We start from the raw sequence: 22260 nt of genomic DNA, 5'->3' as shown, positions 1-22260 counted from the left end.
GTTGAGTGGCCGTGCCAGCAATCGGAGTGTTGCTGGTTACTGGGGTTCAATTCCCACCTTCTACCATCCTAGTCACGTCCGCTTTGTCCTTGGGCAAGACACTTCACCCCTTGCTCCTGACAGCTGCTGGTTAGCGCCTTGCATGGCAGCTCCCGCCATCAGTGTGTGAATGTGTGTGTGAATGGGTGAATGTGGTAATACTGTCAAAGCGCTTTGAGTACCTTGAAGGTAGAAAAGCGCTATACAAGTATAACCCATTTATCATTTAAAAAAACTGCGACTTATAGTCCGAAAAATACGGTAGTGTTATTGTAATTTATACGGGCATAGCATCTACTAGTGCAAGCACTACGATTTAATAAAATTACAAAATACAGTAGTCGTGTTAACTAATGCAATTAATTCAAGCATTATGTGTCCAATGTGGAGGCTATATTTTAATAATTTAATAAATACAACAGTAGTGTTATGCAATTTATACTGGCATGACGGGTACGAGCGCAAAAGCTACGATTTGATGATTAAACAAATACAATAGTAGTGGTATAAAATGTATTCAGGCATGACGTTTACTGGAGCAGAGGCACTTGATATTTTAGGGAATCCGCTTTAATAGAGCCCTGTCTGTCGTGATATTGACATTTTTGATCATCCTTTGCTGGTTCAATGAGTAATATTTGCTTCCAGTAAAAGGTGATTTCTGATTAGATGAGGCTGCAGCCGTTTAAAGCAATCCTCCTCACCTCCCAACCAGGCGCCCAGTCGGAGGTCTTCTGTCTGAAGGGAGAAGGGTGAAGAAAAGGGCCTTCATAGACGATGGAGCCGTCGGACGGCCTGTTGCTGCAGGTCAACAACGGCGAGCAGTGGTGCAACCGGTGGAAGCGGCCCAATGACGACTCAGTGAGCCACAGATCTCATTCATGTGTTTTACTAATCTTTGCGCAATCATGTGTTGATTTTTTTTTTGTTGATTCTGCCAGGATCGCAGCACAAGTCCGTCGGTGCTGCGCTGCGTGGCCAGCACGTGGAAGGAGGGGCTGCTGAACAGGAAGAGGCCCTTTGTGGGCCGCTGCTGTCACTCGTGCACACCACAGAGCTGGGTAAGCTTATGCCACTGATAATTAACGCTCGCCACAGCACAATTAGCATCATTGACTATACACTGCAAGAGCTGTTTTTAATATTGTATATCGAAATCCTTTTTAAGTTATGATGAGATTGTATGTCCGCCGCAGGAGAAGCTGTTCAACCCCAGTATTCCGTCGCTGGGACTGCGCAATGTCATCTACATTAACGAGACGCACACCAGGTACATTGAACGGAATGTCTTCTAGAATACGAAGCCTTGTGTAGAGTAGTAGTTGTCGTAGTAGTAGAAAGGTGCTGACTTTGCAAGCACGTGTAATGAATTCTGGGGAGCCGTGAATAATTAAAGTGACAGCGGACACACTTGCATCATGTGTCTGAATGTCATTAAGACATGGACGTACATCTTAACTCTAATGTGCAGAGTAACCTACTGAGAGATGGCGTCCTCTGCAGTGGACATTTGTTCTTGGTCTTTTGTCAGAGTTACACATTTTAGAGGAAAAAAAGTAAGTAGCCCACTGGCTCTCTGAAGAATATTCAAAATTATATTTAATACAAAAAGGGGTTTATTGGCCATTAAACAACCAGGGCACCATCTCGTTATCAGTCAGTCTCATTAGCTTGCATTTAACACTGGGAGGTGAGGGGAGCAGTGAGCAGCAGCGGTGGCCACGCCCGGGAATCATTTTGGTGATTTAACCCCCAATTCCAACCCTTGATGCTGATTGCCAAGCAGGGAGGTAATGGGTCCCGTTTTTATAGTCTTTGGTATGACTCGGCCGGGGTGTGAACTCACAACCTACCGATCTCAGGGAGTGAACAAGGGAATTGCAGAGGACAAATTTCACCACACCTGGTGTGTGTGTGTGACAATCATTGGGACTTTAACTATAACATGGAGTTTGGATTTATAGCTAAATTATAAATAATAAGGATAGTATTCCACGATTGCTGTGTAAAATGTACGTAGAAGAGAAGTAAAAAGTCAAAATTACAATATATACAATAAACATAGGACTGTCAAAGTTTACGCAAAAAGCAGAATTTGCTTTAAAGGCACAATTTGTATTTATTTACTTTTTGACGTGTTGTTATTGTGCCCTAGGGATGTATAGATAGACGATATTAATGATAACTGCGGTAAAACTCCTGATGGTTAGTCTTACTGTTTTAAAATGAAATATCGAAAAACCGTGATTGATAACTGCACTTTGATAAACTCACGGACTGACTGGCGCCAGATCGTACGCTTAGATGCTAACATGAAAACAAGAGACATTAATGTCTTTCCCCATTTAGAAACAACACACCCTAATCTAAACTTACCTAAACACATTGCTGTCTGAGCAACTAAGCTATCTAATTGTGCACATTGAACCTACAAACTGTGCTCTCTTCGAACAAAGTGATCGTTCTATACTCTGAAGAATGTGAGACGAAGGTGTTTTTACGGTGTGTTCATGGACTGCCTAACAGAGTAAGACACCAAAACTTCTGTCGGAAATAATAATATATTTTATTTGTTAATGCACTTTTCATTTAAAATGAATCTTAAAGAGCTACAGTACAAACCAATATTTAAAACAATAATAGTGTAGCCATTTAAAACAATAAAATACTAAGACTAAAAGACTATCAGTGAAGCAGAAGACACACAAAAGATGCAAAATAGTTGCTTTTCTAACATGTTGTCTATTTTAGCTATTTAGAAAATAATAACTTTGTCAGAATATTTCAATTGTTTATACCGGTAAGTACTTTTTGAGCACATTCAACAATACTGCGGTAAGAATGATATCCGTGATAGGAAATGTTTCATAATGTTACAGTCATGTTTGATTGTCGGCCCATAATGTAAGTGCAGGCAAAACCACGCAGCAGGCCACAAGCAACAAGTTGTATTGAATATCCATCCATACATCTATTTTCATGACTTGTTTATAGCCTATAGGCCCACACTAGCAAATATATAAAGCCGATAATATGATGAAACCTCCATATTTTGTCACTGAATTGTTTCAATCTAAATATTTTACCAGTCAAATGTGTGAATATGTTTATTATACAGGAGGTGCAGTTAATGTAAGTACAGGAAAACTTTCATTTTTAAGGTTTGTATATGTCAAAAAATGTGCACTTGTACTCCTGTTTAAATAAATATACAATGTGAAAAAACCTCATTATTATTTCGATCAATAGACTGCATTTAAGTTTCAAGTTTCAAGTACATTACAAGGCATTAGAAAACAGACTGTTATTACATCATTTTAATATAATTGGTCGGTTATGATCTCAAATGGGACGGTCTGAGGCATGAAATTCCAGGGTTGGAAATTAGTTCCACTCCAGCCGTTGTGTCTGTAAAAGTGTGTTTATGTCCATTTTATGTTGGGCTTTTTATGGAAGCATAATGTTTAATGAACAAACATTTGCATTGCCTTGCCCCATGGTGATAGTATTATTAAAAACTTGAAAACGATCTGTCCAAGGTATACTTACAAAAATCTCTATCTGTCTGTGATTAATTGTAATTATTTACGAGTTAACTAAAGAAAAAATGCAATTAATCACTATTAAATATTTTTTGTTTGACAGCCTGAAATAAAAGTAAATTACTATATAATTAATCTAATGTAATGGTAAATAAAAGTGAATTAATAGACTTGCTCTTGGCAGAGGTATGATATTATTCACTTATTTTCATATAAGATACAATATATAAGTGCCATTAACAAAAAACAACATTTAGCAGTAGTTAACGGAATATGAAAGGTGCAACATCAAAAGTGTGGTGTTATGGAAAGGTTAATCAAGGTGTAACAAGAAGTGTAAATGATACGCAGGAGAGTAAACAAACAGGAGTCTTCTTTGTAATGCAGCTGACCTGTTATCAGTGAGTGAGTAATATGTCAACTGTGTGTGTTCTGAAGATGTGTTTTGGTTTCTGGCGTGCAGGCAACGCGGCTGGTTGGCCCGCCAATTGAGCTACTCGCTCTTCGTCATGGAGAGGGACGTCCACAAGGACATGTTCCCCAGGAACGTGGTGGAGAACGTGCTTAACAACGACCGGTACAGCAGACGCCCTGCGAGCGGGAGAGACATTCAGATCCATGAAACTAAATAAAGTCAGTGCATTTATTGCAGAGTCGAGGGCGCCATCTTCAGCGTGGCCTCTGATTTGGATGGCAGCCAGCCTGGTCCCGAGCACAAATCCGTCAAAAAGGTCAAGCAGAAGGCCAGAAGCTTCCTCCAGAAGATGGTGGCCAATGTTTCTCCAGCCTTCATCCGGTGAGATACAACACATCCTAACTGTATAGTCATGCACGTCCATATTTGGACATTCCCTGTCTCCAGCGCACAAAACATTGTCAGTAAAAGCATGGTTTAATGCAGAGGCTCTCAAATTATTTTCTTCCACACCCCCCCCAGGGGACAATGTTCCCTTACCGTAAGCCCTCGAAGTTAATGTTAATTTTTAAAATCTATATGTGTCAAGATAGTTCTTTACCAACCCGTGTGTGCAATAGGAATTTTCAAAATGGGGTCCCACGGTAAATTTTTAGGGTCCCACTTTTTTGTAACGGTTTTGAAAACAAATGATAAATGTATGCATTATCCTGTTGTATCTCACACTCTATATTGTGTTTTGGAAAAAGGTTGTCATAAACAATACTTAATTCATTAAAAAAATAGTACAAAAGAAAACACATTTGAATGCTTATGTAAATGTATTCAGTTGTAAACATTCATTCACTTTCTTCTTTCCTTCATGGATCTAAACTTTACCGCTGCCAGTATGTTTTTCTATATTTTTATTTAATAAGTTGTACCGTATTTTTCGGAGTATAAGTCGCTCCGGAGTATAAGTCACACCGGCCAAAAGTGCATAATAAAGAAGGGAAAAAAACATATATAAGTTGCACTGGAGTATAAATTGCATTTTTGGGGGAAATGTATTTGATAAAACCCAACACCAAGAATAGACATTTGAAAGGCAATTTAAAATAAATAAAGAATAGTGAACAACAGGCTGAATAAGTGTACGTTATATGAGGCATAAATAACCAACTGAGAACGTGCCTGGTATGATAACGTAACATATTATGGTAAGAGTCATTCAAATAACTATAACATATAGAACATGCTATACGTTTACCAAACAATCTGTCACTCCTAATCGCTAAATCCCATGAAATCTTATACATCTAGTCTCTTACGTGAATGAGCTAAATAATATTATTTGATATTTTACGGTAATGTGTTAATAATTTCACACATAAGTCGCTCCTGAGTATACGTCGCACCCCGGCCAAACTATGAAAAAAACTGCGACTTGTAGTCCGAAAAATACGGTAGTTGTATTTATTTCAGTATAAAAGTGTAACAAGTTTTTTGCTTCGGTCATGAAATTATGATAATCGTGTGCCAGGGCATACATACATACACTATTTTATTTAACGCTTAAATCTCTAGAGTCTACATCAACGTCAGATCTATCCGTCAATTCTAAGTTTTTTGTTTTTTTTTATGTTGTTTTTTTGTTTGTTTGTTTTCTGCCCTTTTTGTCATAGAAAACTATGTTTATTTATGGCAAACACACAAAATATGCAAAATCTTGCACCAAAAATATTTTTCAAAGTAGAATATTTGATGTGAAGTAATCAAAGCCTTGGATAGGTCAATAATACCTAAAAACATTGATTTAGAATCAATATTATATTTTCAGCAATGACCGTTTTAAAGATGGGTTAGGCGTGGAAGAACCCCCTCAATTACATAAACAAATACACTCCAAAATATTGTAGAATGTTTTACAAGAAGAGTGGAAGCTGCAAGTTATATTTACAGCTTGCATATTTCTGTTACTTCCTGTTGTTGTAAATTTAGAGTCAAGTGGATAAGTTAGTCTAAATTTGGAGTCCTCGCTCTTCCCTTATGTTGCTTTTAGGCTGACAGGCTGGGTTCTCCTGAGGCTCTTTAACGGTTTCTTCTGGAGCATTCAGATCCACAAAGGCCAGCTGGAGATGGTCAAGAAAGCAGCAGCAGAGGTCAGGAGACAAATTATACTGTTACAGAGTATTTTAGGAGACAATAACAAGCCTCTTGTCTCGTCCGCGCAGCAGAACATGCCCATGGTCTTCCTCCCCGTACACAAGTCTCACATCGACTACCTTCTCATCACGCTCATCCTCTTCTGTCACAACATCAAAGCACCGCACATCGCCGCCGGAAACAACCTCAGCATCCCCATCCTCAGGTGAGGGGTGGCATCACGGTGATATTTACTCATGAGTACAGACAAACATCAAATCCCTTCTACCTGTTTCCGTTTATATTCTTCAGCACCCTCATCCGTAAACTGGGAGGATTCTTCATACGGCGGAAAATGGAAGAGTCCGGCGATGGGAAGAAAGACGTTTTGTACAGATCGCTCTTATACGCCGTGAGTTTTTAATCGGTTCAGAATCTAATAGGTCTTCCTTTTTTCCCGGCAGTATTAACTTCCTGGTGTCCCGATACTTTTGACCAAGTTGCTTGCAAACGTGTAACATTTGGTGGACTTCTAACCATGCAATCTTGTCATGATGATAACCATTTCCTTGGTCCCCACATTGTGTGCAAATCCACTTCCTGATACACAAAGTTGCATCTCATTTCAACAATGCCGTAGTCAATGTGGTGGATTGTAAATGCTAAGCTACTTGTAGCATTCCACAAACCTGCAAGATTGGAAAAATGTGCCCTGGATACAGCGGTCGGTCAGGATTAGTGGGTTTTACTAGTTTTATTTAATTGTGGCATTGGTGTGTAAGAAATGGAATACACACCACATTGTACTTTGCCCCGCCAAAATAAGTGTGTGTTTTCCTTTTAAGATAAGTGCTATCAGTTGAGAACATGTGTATGCATGCATGCGTGCCTGTGTGTGTGTGTAATAATGGCCTACTTTGTATCTACATGGACTTTCATTTGTCCCTATACTCAAGTCTTTTTTTACAGTATATCTTCTCAAGGATCTTCTGTAGAAAGTAAACTTGGATGTACTTTAGAGTAGTCAGCGTGCAGCTTGAATAGCAGTACTACATATATTTACTATTTACCGAAAATGACTCAACGCAGTAGTGTTGTCATAGTGAGAAGCAAGATAATTGACTAGTCACGTATGGTGATCTGAGGTTACATGAGTGCTACCAGTACTGATAGAGCTATGGTTCATTAAGAAACTGGAGTTTCAACATGTGTTTTGACATGGTGAAGGTAGTGCTACCAGTATTGATAGAGCTATGGTTCATTAAGAAACTGGAGTTTCAACATGTGCTGTGACATGTTGAAGGTAGCTTGATCCTCTCCCTTGAGAAACCGCATTAGCTGTTTTCCAACAAGATAAGGCACCCAAACACAACGTGCAACTTTCTTTCGACTATATTTGTGGGTTATTCTGCAGTCATAAGCCGCAGGCAAGCGTACTATTTTGTTATGCGCAATGTTTAGCCGTAACGTAACCAAGACGGACTACACAACAGGGGCAAACTTCTGCGAAAATTTGAGCCGCAAACCGAATCATACAAAAAGTGGGGCATACCAAAACAGGTACTACTGTACTGCTATTAGGGACAGGTACCTTTCACATTTGAACTGATACAGTACCAATTCCCGGTACCTGGTAATCGATACTGGTAGCCGTTTTTGCTACTTGTGTGTGTGTAATAATAAAGGTTTATTGTTTAAGGATAACATCTAATTTTTAATGTAACATTTACAACTGATTATGATAACTGTGTGATCCACTTGTTATATCTTGATTTTTTTTAATTACATTTCTCAGTCATTTCCAACTTTGCATGCAGTTGTAATTCCAAGACTTTAGAGGCCAAGAGTGTAGACACTATGGTGTTTTACCTCGCTAGGGAGTAGTCTTTGCCATTATTGTCGTTTTAGTCTTTTGTGAACATGTTTATACTTTTAAGTATTGTACTTAATACACATTTGCTGTTTGATTGTAACCTGCATCTTAGTTGTTTTGATTACCAAATTTGCAGGTGTTGACGCTATGTAAAATCGCTAATGCTAATCAATAGCATAAATATGGAAAAGCCAATGCAAAAGAGCATCTAGCTAGCACATTTTGGAAAAGTGAAGCCGTGCTTTACATTTTATCACGCGTACTTTAGCATTGAAAGTGTCAACCGAGAGGCAATTTGGCATAGTCTGCTCTTCGTGCTGCTTGAGTGATTCTATGCCTCCTCAGGTGTTTGAGCCTGCAGAGTCTGCAGCTGGATGTGACAACAAAGGTTCTGAAATATGGCACCGTATGATTTTACGTGAATTGATACCCGGTAGTACGGACGGAATTTGTTGCAAAAGTATGCAATTTGGTTACCAGTCCTAACTGCAATACAAGCTGTTCTAGCTCTTCTAAATAAAGTACATCCAAGTTTCATTTCCCTTAAATTGTGAGGGGTGTGTGCAATTTAGTGAGATGCTCTACTCAGTCTAATATATATGTGTATGTCTTGCAGAAATGGCTGCAAGCCAAACCAAAGAAAGCCTCATGAATGTAATTAAGGCCGCTAGTCTTGGCAGCTGAGGGTCTATTTAAGGACAAAGCATCTCCTGTGCAAAAGTCCCTAGACAGCAGGAGACGGCCTGCTGTAGCTACACAACACTGCATTGGCATGTTTCCAGCTCACTATACTCTCTCATGTTGAAGCGCCCCTACGGAAATGACTAACCTTTGACCTCTCCACGTAAACAACGTCTGCCTCTTTGCTGGCCTTCTGATGTAAAATGGTGTGTCCTCCAGTACACGGAGGAGCTGTTACGCCAGCAGCAGTTCTTGGAGGTTTACCTGGAGGGCACGCGCTCCCGCAGCGGCAAGCCGTCGACGGCGCGCGCGGGAATGCTCTCCATCGTGGTGGACGCACTGAGCACGGGCTCCATCGGCGACGTGCTGGTGGTGCCGGTCGGCATCTCATACGACCGCATCATTGAGGGCAACTACAACAGCGAGCAGCTGGTGAGGATTGTTTTGTTGTTTTAGGTGCGACTTTTGGAGGAAATGTTAGGATGTTGATGAAAATGTCTTCCAACGCGGACAGGGCAAGCCCAAGAAGAATGAGAGCCTGTGGGGGATAGCGTGCGGCGTCTTCCGAATGCTGAGGAAGAACTACGGCTGCGTCCGAGTAGATTTTAACCAACCCTTTTCTCTAAAGGTGAGAAGGCCATTTTCTGCTTCTTCCTACTCCTTTTCGGACATGTTGAACTGTGCAAATGTGACTCTAAACAAACCATAGCATTGATTTGTGTTGAATCAACTTATGAATTTTAGACTGCTTGTACCATCCTTATTTTAATTTTTTTGTGTGTTTTCATTCATTTAGTGTTTTTTTGTCAGTCCCTCCAGGAATTTGCGTTGTTACAATTGCGCCAATTCACACTAATTAAACCAATCCCAACGACTTATGCGTGGACTTTGTCCAACGACTTAAATTTTCCGTGCATTTTGGCCAATCAGCGTCATATTGGCTATTCTAATTTGTCACTGAGCCGCCTCCGATTGCGCATGTCAACTGCAGAACATATGTTTGTTTCTTGTGTAAATCAAGCAGGAACAACAATGTATAACAGTATATCAACTATTTATTGCTTATATGACACAATTGTTTTTATCCCCATAGCTCTGACCTACTTAAGGTTCCACCTACAACGTAAGCCTTCTGGGTAATGTGGTATATAAACATTTTACGTGTATTCATATAACTAATCCAATCCACTTTATTTATATAGCACATTTAAAAAAACAATAGAAGTTTCACAAAGTGCTGCACAGAAGTTAAGACTAGAAGAGTCAGTAATATAATACATTTGACTATAAAAAGAATAAGTACATCAAATACATCAGAGAAAATAAAATAGACTAAAATCACACAACTCTCATGCTGGTTTAAAAGCTAAAGAGTAAAAATATGGATTTAAAACTGATTAAAGAGGGAGCCGTCCGAATAGCAAGAGGGATATTGTTCCAAAGTTTTGGAGCCACAGCAGAAAATGCACGATCACCTCTGGATTTTAAATGGGTTTTTGGGACGACAAGAATAAACTGATCAGTTGACCTGAGACCTTGTGGGGGTGTACATTTTTAAAAGGTCTGACTAAGAAATGCTTTTCATATGCAATGCTAACCTAGAAAAAAGGCATCATTTAAATGACAGAAATGTTGAAGTGTCTCTTCTCGTCTCGCTATAGATTGCTCTCAACATTTTTCAGATGCTCTTAAAGTGGTGAGTGGTGGGGAATATGTTGGAATGTAAATGAATGCTTGGGACAAACATTCTTCAAGCCATACATGGAGATAGTCTGCAAATTGTGAAAGACATGACAGCAGACCGCGAACAATAACAAAGCCTCCTTTGTGTAATTATAATTGATTATTATAATTATTAGTTAACAGTGCAGTAATTTGACAATCAGCTCTGAGTATTTGATTTTAAATCTAGTTTCATCTAGTGCAGGCTATTCGACTGGCGCCCGAGGGGCCAAATCCGGCCCAGGAATGACACCATACTGGTCCAGAGACAAGCAAATTCATAAAAAGACAAGAGTGCTCCTGTTGTATAGAATAACTTGGACCACTGTAAACACATTGGCAGATCCTTGCATTGACATTTTAACCTTGCTAGCAAACATGGAACACACTCATGATTTACATAACTGAGGCGTTCCTCAAGGTACCATGAATTGATTAACGTGGACTCCGACTTAAACAAGTTGAAAAACTTATTTGGGTCTTACCATTTAGTGGTCAATTGTACGGAAAGGGAATAAGCGGTAGAAAATGGATGGATGGATGTACTGTACTGTGCAATCTACTAATAAAAGTCTCAATTAATCAATCAAAAACCTCTTTAAGTCTTCTCCTTTTTGGCAGTTAAACATTTTTGTCGCATTGTAATTTATGTAACTAAGGTGTTGCTGTCGCTTGTTTACTTCAAATGAAGTCATTAGGCATTTGTTTAACTACTTTAGTTATACTTGTGGTGTTCCTCAAGGTTCCATTTTAGGTCCTCTCTTTTTCATTATTTGCGCTATACAACTGGTGGCCCACTAGTTCAGTTCAAAAAACTTGTGAGAGACTCACATTTTTGCAGCAGAGTCTTAAAAACGTGAGTGCTGTCATAGAGGTGGTCTTGGACTAGGTTTTTTGCTGAGGGTCCTTAAAAACAGGACAGCGTCTTTTAACTCCAACTAAACTCAAATGTCTACTGATGGTTCTCCGGAATATACAAAATAAGAGTAATCGTGAAGAGAGAATTCCAGCCCCCCAGTCCTTAATCAGGATTTTAGTATACTAACTTTTAAAGTTAAAGTACCAATGATTGTCACACACACACTAGGTGTGGTGAAATTTGTCCTCTGCATTTGACCCATCCCCTTGATCACCCCCTGGGAGGTGAGGGGAGCAGTGAGCAGCAGCGGTGGCCGCGCCCGGGAATCATTTTTGGTGATTTAACCCCCAATTCCAACACTTGATGCTGATTGCCAAGCAGGGAGGTAATGGGTCCCATTTTTATAGTCTTTGGTATGACTCGGCCGAGGTTTGAACTCACAACCTACCGATCTCAGGGCGGACACTCTAACCACTAGGCCACTGAGTAGGTTTTCCGATGTTATCATGCTAATATTAGCGTGCTAACATTTTTTATGCTAGCATTTTAGTTCATTTGATTCGTTTAAACTTAAACACCATGATTTTTAATACCTGGCGCCATCTTAAAAGAATGCTAACTTTTCCTATGTTATCATGCTAACATCAGCATGCTGACATTTTATGCTAGCATTTCAGGTCATTTTGATCATTTAAACTAGGAATTCATGGATTTTTGAGCCTTGTCTCCATCTTGCAAGAATGCTAACGGTTCCCATTACAACAAGCGAATTTTTGTATGCTAATGTTTTATGCTAGATATATAGCTTTAATCAACCCCGGCCAGAAATTCACAGCACATATAGAAAGCCGGTCTATAAAAATTGCCTTCATAAAACATCCATCCATCCATCCATCTTCTTCCGCTTATCCGAGGTCGGGTCGCGGGGGCAGCAGCCTAAGCAGGGAAGCCCAGACTTCCCTCTCCCCAGCCACTTCGTCCAGCTCCTCCCGGGGGATCCCGAGGCGTTCCCAGGCCAGCCGGGAGACATAGTCTTCCTCGTGGCCTCCTACCGGTCGGACGTGCCCTAAACACCTCCATAGGGAGGCGCTCGGGTGGCATCCTGACCAGATGCCCGTACCACCTCATCTGGCTCCTCTCGATGTGGAGGAGCAGCGGCTTTACTTTGAGCTCCCCCCGGATGGCAGAGCTTCTCACCCTATCTCTAAGGGAGAGCCCCGCCACCCGGCGGAGGAAACTCATTTCGGCCGCTTGTACCCGTGATCTTGTCCTTTCGGTCATAACCCAAAGCTCATGACCATAGGTGAGGATGGGAAACGTATGAAACATGGCCCCCAAAAACAATTACCGGTAGGTTGAATATCACCAATTTAGTGTCTACTTTTAAAAAAATCATTGTTTTATTGGATTTTTAATATATAGAATAGAATAGAATGGACTTTATTGTCATTATATCTGCATATAACGAGATTTAGGACTCCAATTTAAGGTGCGGTAATGGAAACAAATATGGAATAAAAATAAATCACACAAGGACAGTCCAGAAATACAATTAAACATATGTCAAATGTTCTTTTTTCCGCCCCCAAATAAGTGCCCCACAAAAATTGTACATAAAATGACATAAAAAATAAACTAGAAAACAAAATGCATCAGTCAAATAAGTACAGGCAAATATTGACATGAAGCCACAGACAACTGCACTCCTGAATGTCCCCAACACGGTGCAGCAATACACAAAAGCAGACAAAGGGCTCATCGATTATCTACCTTTTAATTGGTTAAATTTGAAATCAGTCACTTTTACATATTTTAGGAAACCACCCCATACTTCCTGAAACTTCACAGAACAACCGTTCAATGTCAGCCTAATTTTCTCCAGTTTGAGAATATACATACGTCGTTAATCCAGCGGGTGTGCAAAGAAGGCGCTGTTGCCTTCCAAATTAGCACAATGAGTCTTCTTGCCAACAAAATAGTGAATGTTACGAGTTTCTTTTTGCACTTGCTAAAGGAAGATGACTGAGGTGCTACCCCAAATAGTCCGCTTAGAGGATTTGGTTCGATCTTTTTGACAATTAGCAAAGACAAAGTATTAAACATTTCAGTTCAATAACTGCACAGGGATGGGCAGAGCCAAAACATATGTATTGAGTTAGCTGGAGAATGTTGACACGGATCACATAATACAAATATTAAGTCATACATCTTAGCCAGTCGGACATTGGTATAATAAGTACGATGTATTAGCTTGCATTGAATAAGGCTGTGTCTAGCACAAATAGAAGACTTATGAACTCTACTTAAAATCTCTGTCCAGCTATCCTCAGATAGAATCACTCCTAAGTCACTCTCCTAAAGTGACTTAATTTAATTCAGAGACTCTGGGCGTAAATTACAAATGTTATTGTAAATGCATGTAATTGGTCCTTTTAAAGTCTGAAGTCGTGTCAAAAAAGCATCTAAAACTGTGTCTGTAGATAAGTTTGGAAACCTGGTAAAAGTATTATGAACAAAACTGCGGATCTGTAGATATCTAAGAAAGTGTTGATTAGGGAGTGAAAATGTATCACAAAGTTGCTGGAAACAGGCAAAAGTGCTGTCAATGTATAAATCTTTAATGCTGTTGATCCCCAGACGTGTCCATCCTTAAAGGCACTATCAACAAGAGAGGGAGGGAGGGAAAGTATGATTAGCAGTGATGGGTGCAAGACTAGAAATAGCGCTTTAACTGAACCCAAATTCTGAATGAGGTTTTTACTATTTTATTTTTTGTAAAAGACGACATAAAAGAGTGGATGGGAGAGTGAACCAGAGCCCTAAGAGATACTGGTTTAGTTGAGTTAGCCTCCATCTAATGTCTGGTATAAAACAAGTCAAACATCAATACAGTGTTTGTTTTCCAGTTTTTGTTGAAATCTTGTGCTTTTTTCCAAATTAAAGGCTTACTGAAATGCGATGTTCTTATTTAAACGGGGATAGCAGGTCCATTCTATGTGTCATACTTGATCATTTCTCGATATTGCCATATTTTTGCTGAAAGGATTTAGTAGAGAACATAGATGATAAAGTTCGCAACTTTTGGTCGCTGATAAAAAAAAGCCTTGCCTCTACCGGAAGTAGCAGACGATATGCGCGTGACGTCACAGGTTGTGGAGCTCCTCACATCTGCACATTGTTTACAATCATGGCCACCAGCAGCGAGAGCGATTCGGACCGAGAAAGCGACGATTTCCCCATTAATTTGAGCGAGGATGAAAGATTCGTGGATGAGGAAAGTGAGAGTGAAGGACTAGAGGGTAGTGGGAGCGATTCAGATAGGGAAGATGCTGTGAGAGGCGGCTGGCACCTGATATTCAGCTGGGAATGACTAAAACAGTAAATAAACACAAGACATATATATACTCTATTAGCCACAACACAACCAGGCTTATATTTAATATGCCACAAATTAATCCCGCATAACAAACACCTCCCCCCCTCCCGTCCATATAACCCGCCAATACAACTCAAACACCTGCACAACACACTCAATCCCACAGCCCAAAGTACCGTTCACCTCCCCAAAGTTCATACAGCACATATATTTCCCCAAAGTCCCCAAAGTTACGTACGTGACATGCACATAGCAACACGCACGTACGGCCAAACGATCAAATGTTTGGAAGCCGTAGCTGCATGCGTACTCACGGTACCGCGTCTGCGCATCCAACTCAAAGTCCTCCTGGTAAGAGTCTCTGTTGTCCCAGTTCTCCACAGGCCAAAGGTAAAGCTTGACTGTCATCTTTCGGGAATGTAAACAATGAAACACCGGCTGTGTTTGTGTTGCTGCAGCCGCCTGCAATATACCGGTTCCTACAGCTTTCTTCTTTGCTGTCTCCATTGTTCATTGAACAAATTGCAAAAGATTCACCAACACAGATGTCCAGAATACTGTGGAATTTTGCGATGAAAACAGACGACTTAATAGCTGGCCACCATGCTGTCCCAAAATGTCCTCTACAATCCGTAACGTCACGTGCCGGCGTCATCATACCGAGACGTTTTCAGCAGGATATTTCGCGCAAAATTTAAAATTGCACTTTAGTAAGCTAACCCGGCCGTATTGGCATGTGTTGCAATGTTAAGATTTCATCATTGATATATAAACTGTCAGACTGCGTGGTTGGTAGTAGTGGGTTTCAGTAGGCCTTTAAAGTTACAAGGAACAGTTAAAACATGGATAACAAATGCATACAATCACAAGTTGATTCAATGTTCTTAAAAACAAATAAGCCTCAAAACATTGCGACTTTTGCCGCAACTTCCTGGAAAAGTTGCTGCAAATTCAGACATTTTCGGCTGCAAGTGTCACAAAAAACCTAGCGAAATCCTGGAGGGACTAAGAAGTGCTTGCTTTTGCTGTGTATATAAAGCATGATTATAATAGCTATTAATGTGTTGCACATAGGAATACCTGGACAGCCAGAGAAGCCGCCACATTCCGTTACCAGTCTCCCTGGAGCACGCCTTGATGCCCATCATTATAGATGCGCAGTAAGTATTGCGCAACAATAAAATTCCTAAAATAAAATATGAACAGCCCAGCTCCCTCACAGCAGGCTCTGTCATTTGACATTTGTGCACAGCACTTGAGTTGACATTAGAGGGAGTCACTTCAGTTCACAGCGCTCCTCCTTCCCCCTCCGAATAAACTAATAACAGTTACACAATACTACACCGCTGAGTGCAGCTGCCATGTTATGTTTTGTTTCCCTTATTTGGCCACACGAGAAAGGCAAAATATTAGCTCTTGCTCGGACGCGGTGCATTGCAAAGCGCCATAACAAAAATTGTTGTCGGCCCGCAGGCCAGACGCTCAGCTGTTTGATCACCGGGAGGAGGAGGCCCAACAAGACAGAGAGCTTCCTGAAGACCTCTGTCGACGACAGCTCATCAACAACCTTGCCAAGCACGTGCTTTTCAGTAAGGAGCCCGTTTTAATCGCACAAAGTGTACACACAGCACCGGCGCTTTTAGCAGCAGCAGCGGATACGGCTTCTCCCCTGCTCATTCATCTGCATTCTCCTACACTTGCCCACTTTTCTTCCTCACCCTTATCCCCACAGCCAATCACAAGGCCTCCATGGCATGGCATGTTGTTTTCAGCCAATAGGAGGAAGGGGAGGGGCCCAACGAGGGGTTGGAATGCAGCACCGGTGCCTTTTCATCCCTTCAAATGTGCTATGCTTTCAACGACCTGGAGTAACCCCTCGCTCGTCATCACTCCCTCGCTCCATACAACCTGCTTAACCACTAATCATACACATTTTTGCATTCATAATCATCGGAAACACATGACTTAATTGCACTATATTGCATTGTTCATTATTCTTTGTATCTTCCCCCACAGCAGCTAACAAGTCCTCTGCCATCATGTCCACCCACATTGTGGCCTGTTTGCTGCTCTACAGACACAGACAGGTAGAGTCTGGCAATTTTACATTTACACACTTTATCATTTTCTATCACTTTTTTCAATATTTATTTGAATTCATCCACCTCCCCTGCCCTTGTCCGTGCTTCACACTGCCCAAGGTGAAACAAATGTCACATATTTCTGCCTGGTAATCAAGTTAAGTACCAACAGGTGCTGCTGTTTTACTCGTTAGCACCCCCTGCTGGTGCTTTGGTGCATGTGTACGTGTGCCATGCTGTGATTAAAGCTGGTTTAAAGCACAACTAAGACTAGCTTTGATTGGCAGCAGGCAATAATTGGAAACATTACAGTGTTTTTTTACGGTGGAACGTAGATTCACCATCCCCTCTTTTTGCAAACTTTTTTAGTTACAATTAGACCGAGCCAAATAATATGCCTTTGTGTGTGAACCATTTCTCTGTGTACAAACGCTTCATTTATTAATTTTGTGCTTGCTCGTATTGAAGAGATAGACAAAGCCACTTTCGTATCACAGCAGGTTTTAAATTGTGATGACACCGGATTTTTCTTGAAAAAGATGCCAAAATGTACTTCTATCACAGCGGAGTAGAAGGGACTATCTCTCGTTCAGTGGTGTCTCTTGCAAGAGCACACACACACCGCCCCTCCACCCGCCGTACTACCCTCTCTGTCTACTCCTCTCTTTTCTCTCGTCAGCTTCAGATGACATTAAAAGTAGATTTTACTTTTTAAAATGTTTATTATTATAGCAATATGGTGGATAAAGTTAAGGATTTTTGTGATTTGATGTGACAGTTTAGCTTGCAATTGCTGTTTTGTCTTGTTGATATGGAGATAGTTGATCCATCACCTCCTTGTCATGTTTGTTTGTTATACTGTACTATATAGCACTTTGTATTGTGCTCAAAGTGTACAAACATTTACTAAAATAAGAACTTTTGTCGAGGCTGTGTAACCCATTATTCATATTTAATATGATTCCTATGGAGAAATGTGCTTCACTATACAAACTTTTCGATTTACGAACCCCGTTGAGGTTCCACTGTATATTCCCAGGTTCTACTATTAATCACTTTTAGGCGAAAAATGTTCATCAAAATGATGTCCTGGTTCATACACTTTCTTGCTTGTATTACAATTGATCACTCATTGATGACTTTCTATTTGGACACACTGCAAACAACCCAAGTCTGTGTTTGTAGAGCGTCACTGAATGCACCACATTTTTATGGTAAGTGTTGCCAAACAATCAAGGGTAATATGGGGCTTACTGGCTGTCCTCAGTAGTTTTGTATATAGCCTGGTCTTGCACTGGCACCTTTTGGCAGTAATGGAATTTGCTCGCGCTAACAGCTAATTTAAATGTACTTTGGGCGCTTTGATTGCCTCATTGATTAATTCCATTTAACATTCCCTGCCAATGTAAAGGGGAGGAAGGGCGAGCAGGCAGTTCGCCAAAACACATAAGGCACATAAGGAGAGTCACGATAGTGTGACATAAAACTGTCTCGCGTGATTGCACAGACCTAAACAAAGTTCTGTCAGTGCAAAGTTTATTTTTAATTTAAATGAAATATCTTGTATTTGCAGTATATTCGAATGAATATAAGATGAAAAGGATATGCAAATCCTTGTATTCTGGGATTTCTTTACGATTTACATAACGTGCCAACTTCACTGGTTTTGGGTTTTGTATTTTAGTCAATAAAATCCCACAAAACGAACTAATTTGTCTTCCTGGCAGTCAACCCCTCCAGATCCAATCACAGGATTTAGAGAAAGGAAAGGGTGAGCAGAGCCCACGAAGGAGCCTCCACATTGGATGACGCTATATACAGTGAAGCACGTGCAAGGTGCGAACTTGTTTGCCGTAAAGCACGGCTGCCAAACACCCACCTGGAAATATTGCGATACCTGCGCTTGCTGTTACAGCATATACTGCTAAAATATATTATACTCTCACTATTATGTTAGATCCACTATGGACTGGACTTTCACAATATTATGCTAGACCCACTCGACGTCCATTGCATCCGGTCTCCCCTAGAGGGGTGGGGTGTCAGCCACATCTGCGGTCCTCTCCAAGGTTTCTCATAGTCATTCATATTGATATCCCACTGGGTTGTGAGTTTTTCCTTGCCCTTATGTGGGCTCTGAACCAAGGATGTCTTTGTGGCTTGTGCAGCCCTTTGAGACACTTGTGATTTAGGGATATATAAATAAACATTGATTGATTGATAAAAGAGGAAATCGTAGGAAGAGAAGGAAGACAGTGTACGTCTAAAAAACAAACAAAGAAGAGCCAAAACCCGAATAAATAATGGTCCGTGTATTCAAGTAGAAGGGCATTGCGGGCTAGTCTTGAGGGCGTTGCTAGGTTGGTAGAGCGGTTGTGCCAGCAACTTAAGGGTTTCAGGTTCAATTCCCGCTTCCACCATCCTAGTCACAGCCGTTGTGTCCTTGGGCAAGACACTTGACCCACCTGCTCCAGGTGCCAACCACACTGCTTTAAATGTAGCTTAAAGATGTAGATAATGGGTTTTCAATATGTAAAGCACTTTGAATCACTAGAAAAAAAGTGCTATATAAATATAATTCACTTACACTCTTGGACTAACTTTGGACGCACAAGTGGCTGTTTTCCTTCTAGACAGGTAATCTAATATTCCATTTTCCTATATTTTGTATGTATCCTTTTGCGTGGCGATCTGTATGTTACTGATGGTCACACGATTGCTGTTCCGTGTATTGTAAGCAGAGATAGTTTGTGGTTTTAGCAATTAGATTTTTGCTAAATCTTGTATAATATATGGCGATATTACAGCTTAGCAACATAAATTAGTAGTTCATAGTCAGAGTTTTAAAAAAAACACGTACCGTATTTTTCGGACTGTAAGTTGCAGTTTTTTTCATAGTTTGGCCGGGGGTGCGACTTATACCCAGGAGCGACTTATGTGTGAAATTATTAACACATTACCGTAAAATATCAAATAATATTTTTTAGCTCATTCACGTAAGAGACTAGACGTATAAGATTTCATGGGATTTAGCGATTAGGAGTGACAGATTGTTTGGTAAACGTATAGCATGTTCTATATGTTATAGTTATTGGAATGACTCTTACCATATATGTTACGTTAACATACCAGGCACGTTCTCAGTTGGTTATTTATGCCTCATATAACGTACACTTATTCAGCTTATTCAACGTACACTTATTCAGCCTGTTTTTTGTATATTTATTTTAAATTGCCTTTCAAATGTCTATTCTTGGTGTTGGGTTTTATCAAATACATTTCCCCAAAAAATGCGAGTTATACTCCAGTGCGACTTATATATGTTTTTTTTCCTTCTTTATTATGCATTTTCGGCCGGTGCGACTTATACTCCGGAGCGACTTAAACTCCGAAAAATACGGTACCTGTGACGGCGACATTTATTTTTTGCAACAAAATACAATCTAGGGGATCCTTCAATGCAACTTCAAACTGTCAACAACCTATGCGTGTGCACGTACAGCGCTCGTGCGAGATTTTGTGCACTTCCAGAGAGGAGGAGACTGGGAGGGACTATCAGCGAGGTGCGCAGAGTAGGGGGCGGGATTTACAGTTTGAATTCTGCCTGGTGGCACAAGATTTAACTATCCCAGCTTTAATTTAAAAGCGCATCAGGAGGTTGCCCACAGCCACACCCATTCATGCCAATGTTTTAATTCACACCTGACAACTGTAGGAAGCTGTACGTCAGTCGAATGTGTGGTTTGCGTTTCAATGTACAGCGTTGTTCGTGTAACAGTGAACTTGTCTCCGCCGCAGGGTGTGGCGCTGTCCAAGCTGGTGGAGGACTTCTTCAACATGAAGGAGGAGATCCTGTCGCGGGACTTCGATCTAGGCTTCTCGGGCAATTCCGAGGACGTGGTGATGCGGGCCCTGCACCTCCTGGAGAACTGCATCGCCGTCACCAGCAGCGCCAACCGCAACGGCGAGTTCACCATCGCGCCCAGCCCGACGGTGCCAGCGCTCTTCGAGCTCAACTTCTACAGCAACGGCCTGTTCCACGTCTTCATTCCCGACGCCATCATCGGTACGTCGTCTCCTCTTGACTCCTCAGGGGTTCCGCCCATACTTGCCAACCTTGAGACCTCCGAATTCGGGAGATTGGGAGGGCGTGGTCGGGGTGGGCGTGACCGGGGGGCTGGGTTAAGGAGTTAAGAGTATATTTATAGCTAGAATTCACTGAAATTCAAGTATTTCTTATATATATAAATATAGTACAGTACACAGTAATGAAAACACAGTTGTTCTACTAACTGTACTGAACTTGCTGCTTACTTAAAAAAAAAAAAAATAACACTTACCTTTCACTATTTGAGTAGCCTTTGTTCTGCCATTTGAGTACTTGCGAGCGATCTCTGAATCCGGGAACATATCCTTCACGGATTTGTTGAAAACATCCGCAAATGAGAACGGGATGTTTCTTGCAGCTATCAGCATAGCCATCTTTGTCTCGGCATATGTTGCACCCTCGGGTCTCCATTTAGCGAGGTGGCCCATAATACTGGGCTGTGACCGATGCTGCGTTGCCGCCGCCTTGTGCTTCTCTGACCATTCATGAGCGACTATATCCATTCGGCCACCGTGTTATGGGTTATAGATAAACCTATGGATAACGGAGACATATATAATAGTCTCCTTTTCAGGTGAGAGAGGACGCTAAAGGCAGTGCCTTTAAGGCACGCCCCCAATAGTTGTCCGGCTGGAAATTTTGGACATTACTACTTGCCGTAGTTTTGAAGCAATGCATGATGGGAATCCGGATGTTGTGTGTCAGTGTATTAACGTGCCAGCTGGAATAAACACACGCTGAGAAATAGCTCCGTGCCTGCCTACTTTATGGGTTATAGATAAAGCTATGGATAACGGAGACATATATAATACTCTCCTTTTCAGATGAGAGAGGACGCTAAAGGCAGTGCCTTTAAGGCACGCCCCCAATAATGTTGTCCGGCTGGAAATCGGGAGAAATTCATGAGAATGGTTGTCCCGGGAGATTTTCAGGAGAGACACTGAAATTCGGTAGTCTCCCGGAAAATTCGGGAGGGTTGGCAAGTATGGGTCCGCCCCCCCTGTCATCGCTGATGCGGACTTGTATTTATTTGCGTGCAGCCTGCAGCATCCTGTCACTGCAGCGAGAGCAGGTGGTGGAATCAGAGTCGGGTAAGCCGGCGAGCGGCGCCGCCGGCTTCCCTCTCAGTCAGGAGAAGCTCATCCGCAAAGCCGCCGGCCTCTCACACTTCCTGGTCAATGAGGTGACCGTGGCCTCTGTAAGTTCTTGTCTGGATAGCTCAGGACTTGCACAAAATGAGCACATCATATAGCAGAAATATGATAGTAGTGTGACATCGTACAATGTTGCTAATTATCACAAGAAGAAGAGAATTGGCGCTTTTTGTCTTTTTCCCATTCCGTCCTTAACTCCATCTACCCTTCCACAACGACAGTATAACAAAAACACAAAGCATATTGAATGTAACTGTTTAATGTTGATTTTGACCCAGGTATGTGT

General features: G+C 41.2%; 1 protein-coding gene across 2 annotated transcripts in view; it reads left to right on the top strand.

Moving 5' to 3' along the window:
• The window catches only part of gpam (glycerol-3-phosphate acyltransferase, mitochondrial), a 46230-nt gene that overhangs the window by 18167 nt on the left and 5803 nt on the right, over window positions 1-22260 (top strand). The window contains exons 2-16 of one of the 2 annotated variants that reach the window (XM_061966664.2): window positions 755-900; window positions 981-1100; window positions 1236-1309; window positions 4045-4158; window positions 4234-4377; window positions 6038-6137; window positions 6213-6346; window positions 6433-6532; window positions 8894-9106; window positions 9189-9302; window positions 15706-15791; window positions 16105-16220; window positions 16648-16718; window positions 20511-20778; window positions 21861-22018. In XM_061966664.2, coding sequence (XP_061822648.1) covers window positions 817-900; window positions 981-1100; window positions 1236-1309; window positions 4045-4158; window positions 4234-4377; window positions 6038-6137; window positions 6213-6346; window positions 6433-6532; window positions 8894-9106; window positions 9189-9302; window positions 15706-15791; window positions 16105-16220; window positions 16648-16718; window positions 20511-20778; window positions 21861-22018 — 1896 coding nt within the window. In that variant the 5' untranslated portion in view covers window positions 755-816. Of the gene's footprint in view, window positions 1-754; window positions 901-980; window positions 1101-1235; window positions 1310-4044; window positions 4159-4233; window positions 4378-6037; window positions 6138-6209; window positions 6347-6432; window positions 6533-8893; window positions 9107-9188; window positions 9303-15705; window positions 15792-16104; window positions 16221-16647; window positions 16719-20510; window positions 20779-21860; window positions 22019-22260 lie in introns of both variants that reach the window. The other variant, XM_061966663.2, reaches the window with a different exon arrangement.

This window comes from Nerophis lumbriciformis, linkage group LG11 (genome assembly GCF_033978685.3).
Source record: "Nerophis lumbriciformis linkage group LG11, RoL_Nlum_v2.1, whole genome shotgun sequence".
Taxonomy (NCBI): Eukaryota; Metazoa; Chordata; class Actinopteri; order Syngnathiformes; family Syngnathidae; genus Nerophis; species Nerophis lumbriciformis.
Note: the sequence above shows the minus strand (reverse complement) of the source record. Positions and strands in the feature narration are given on the sequence as shown.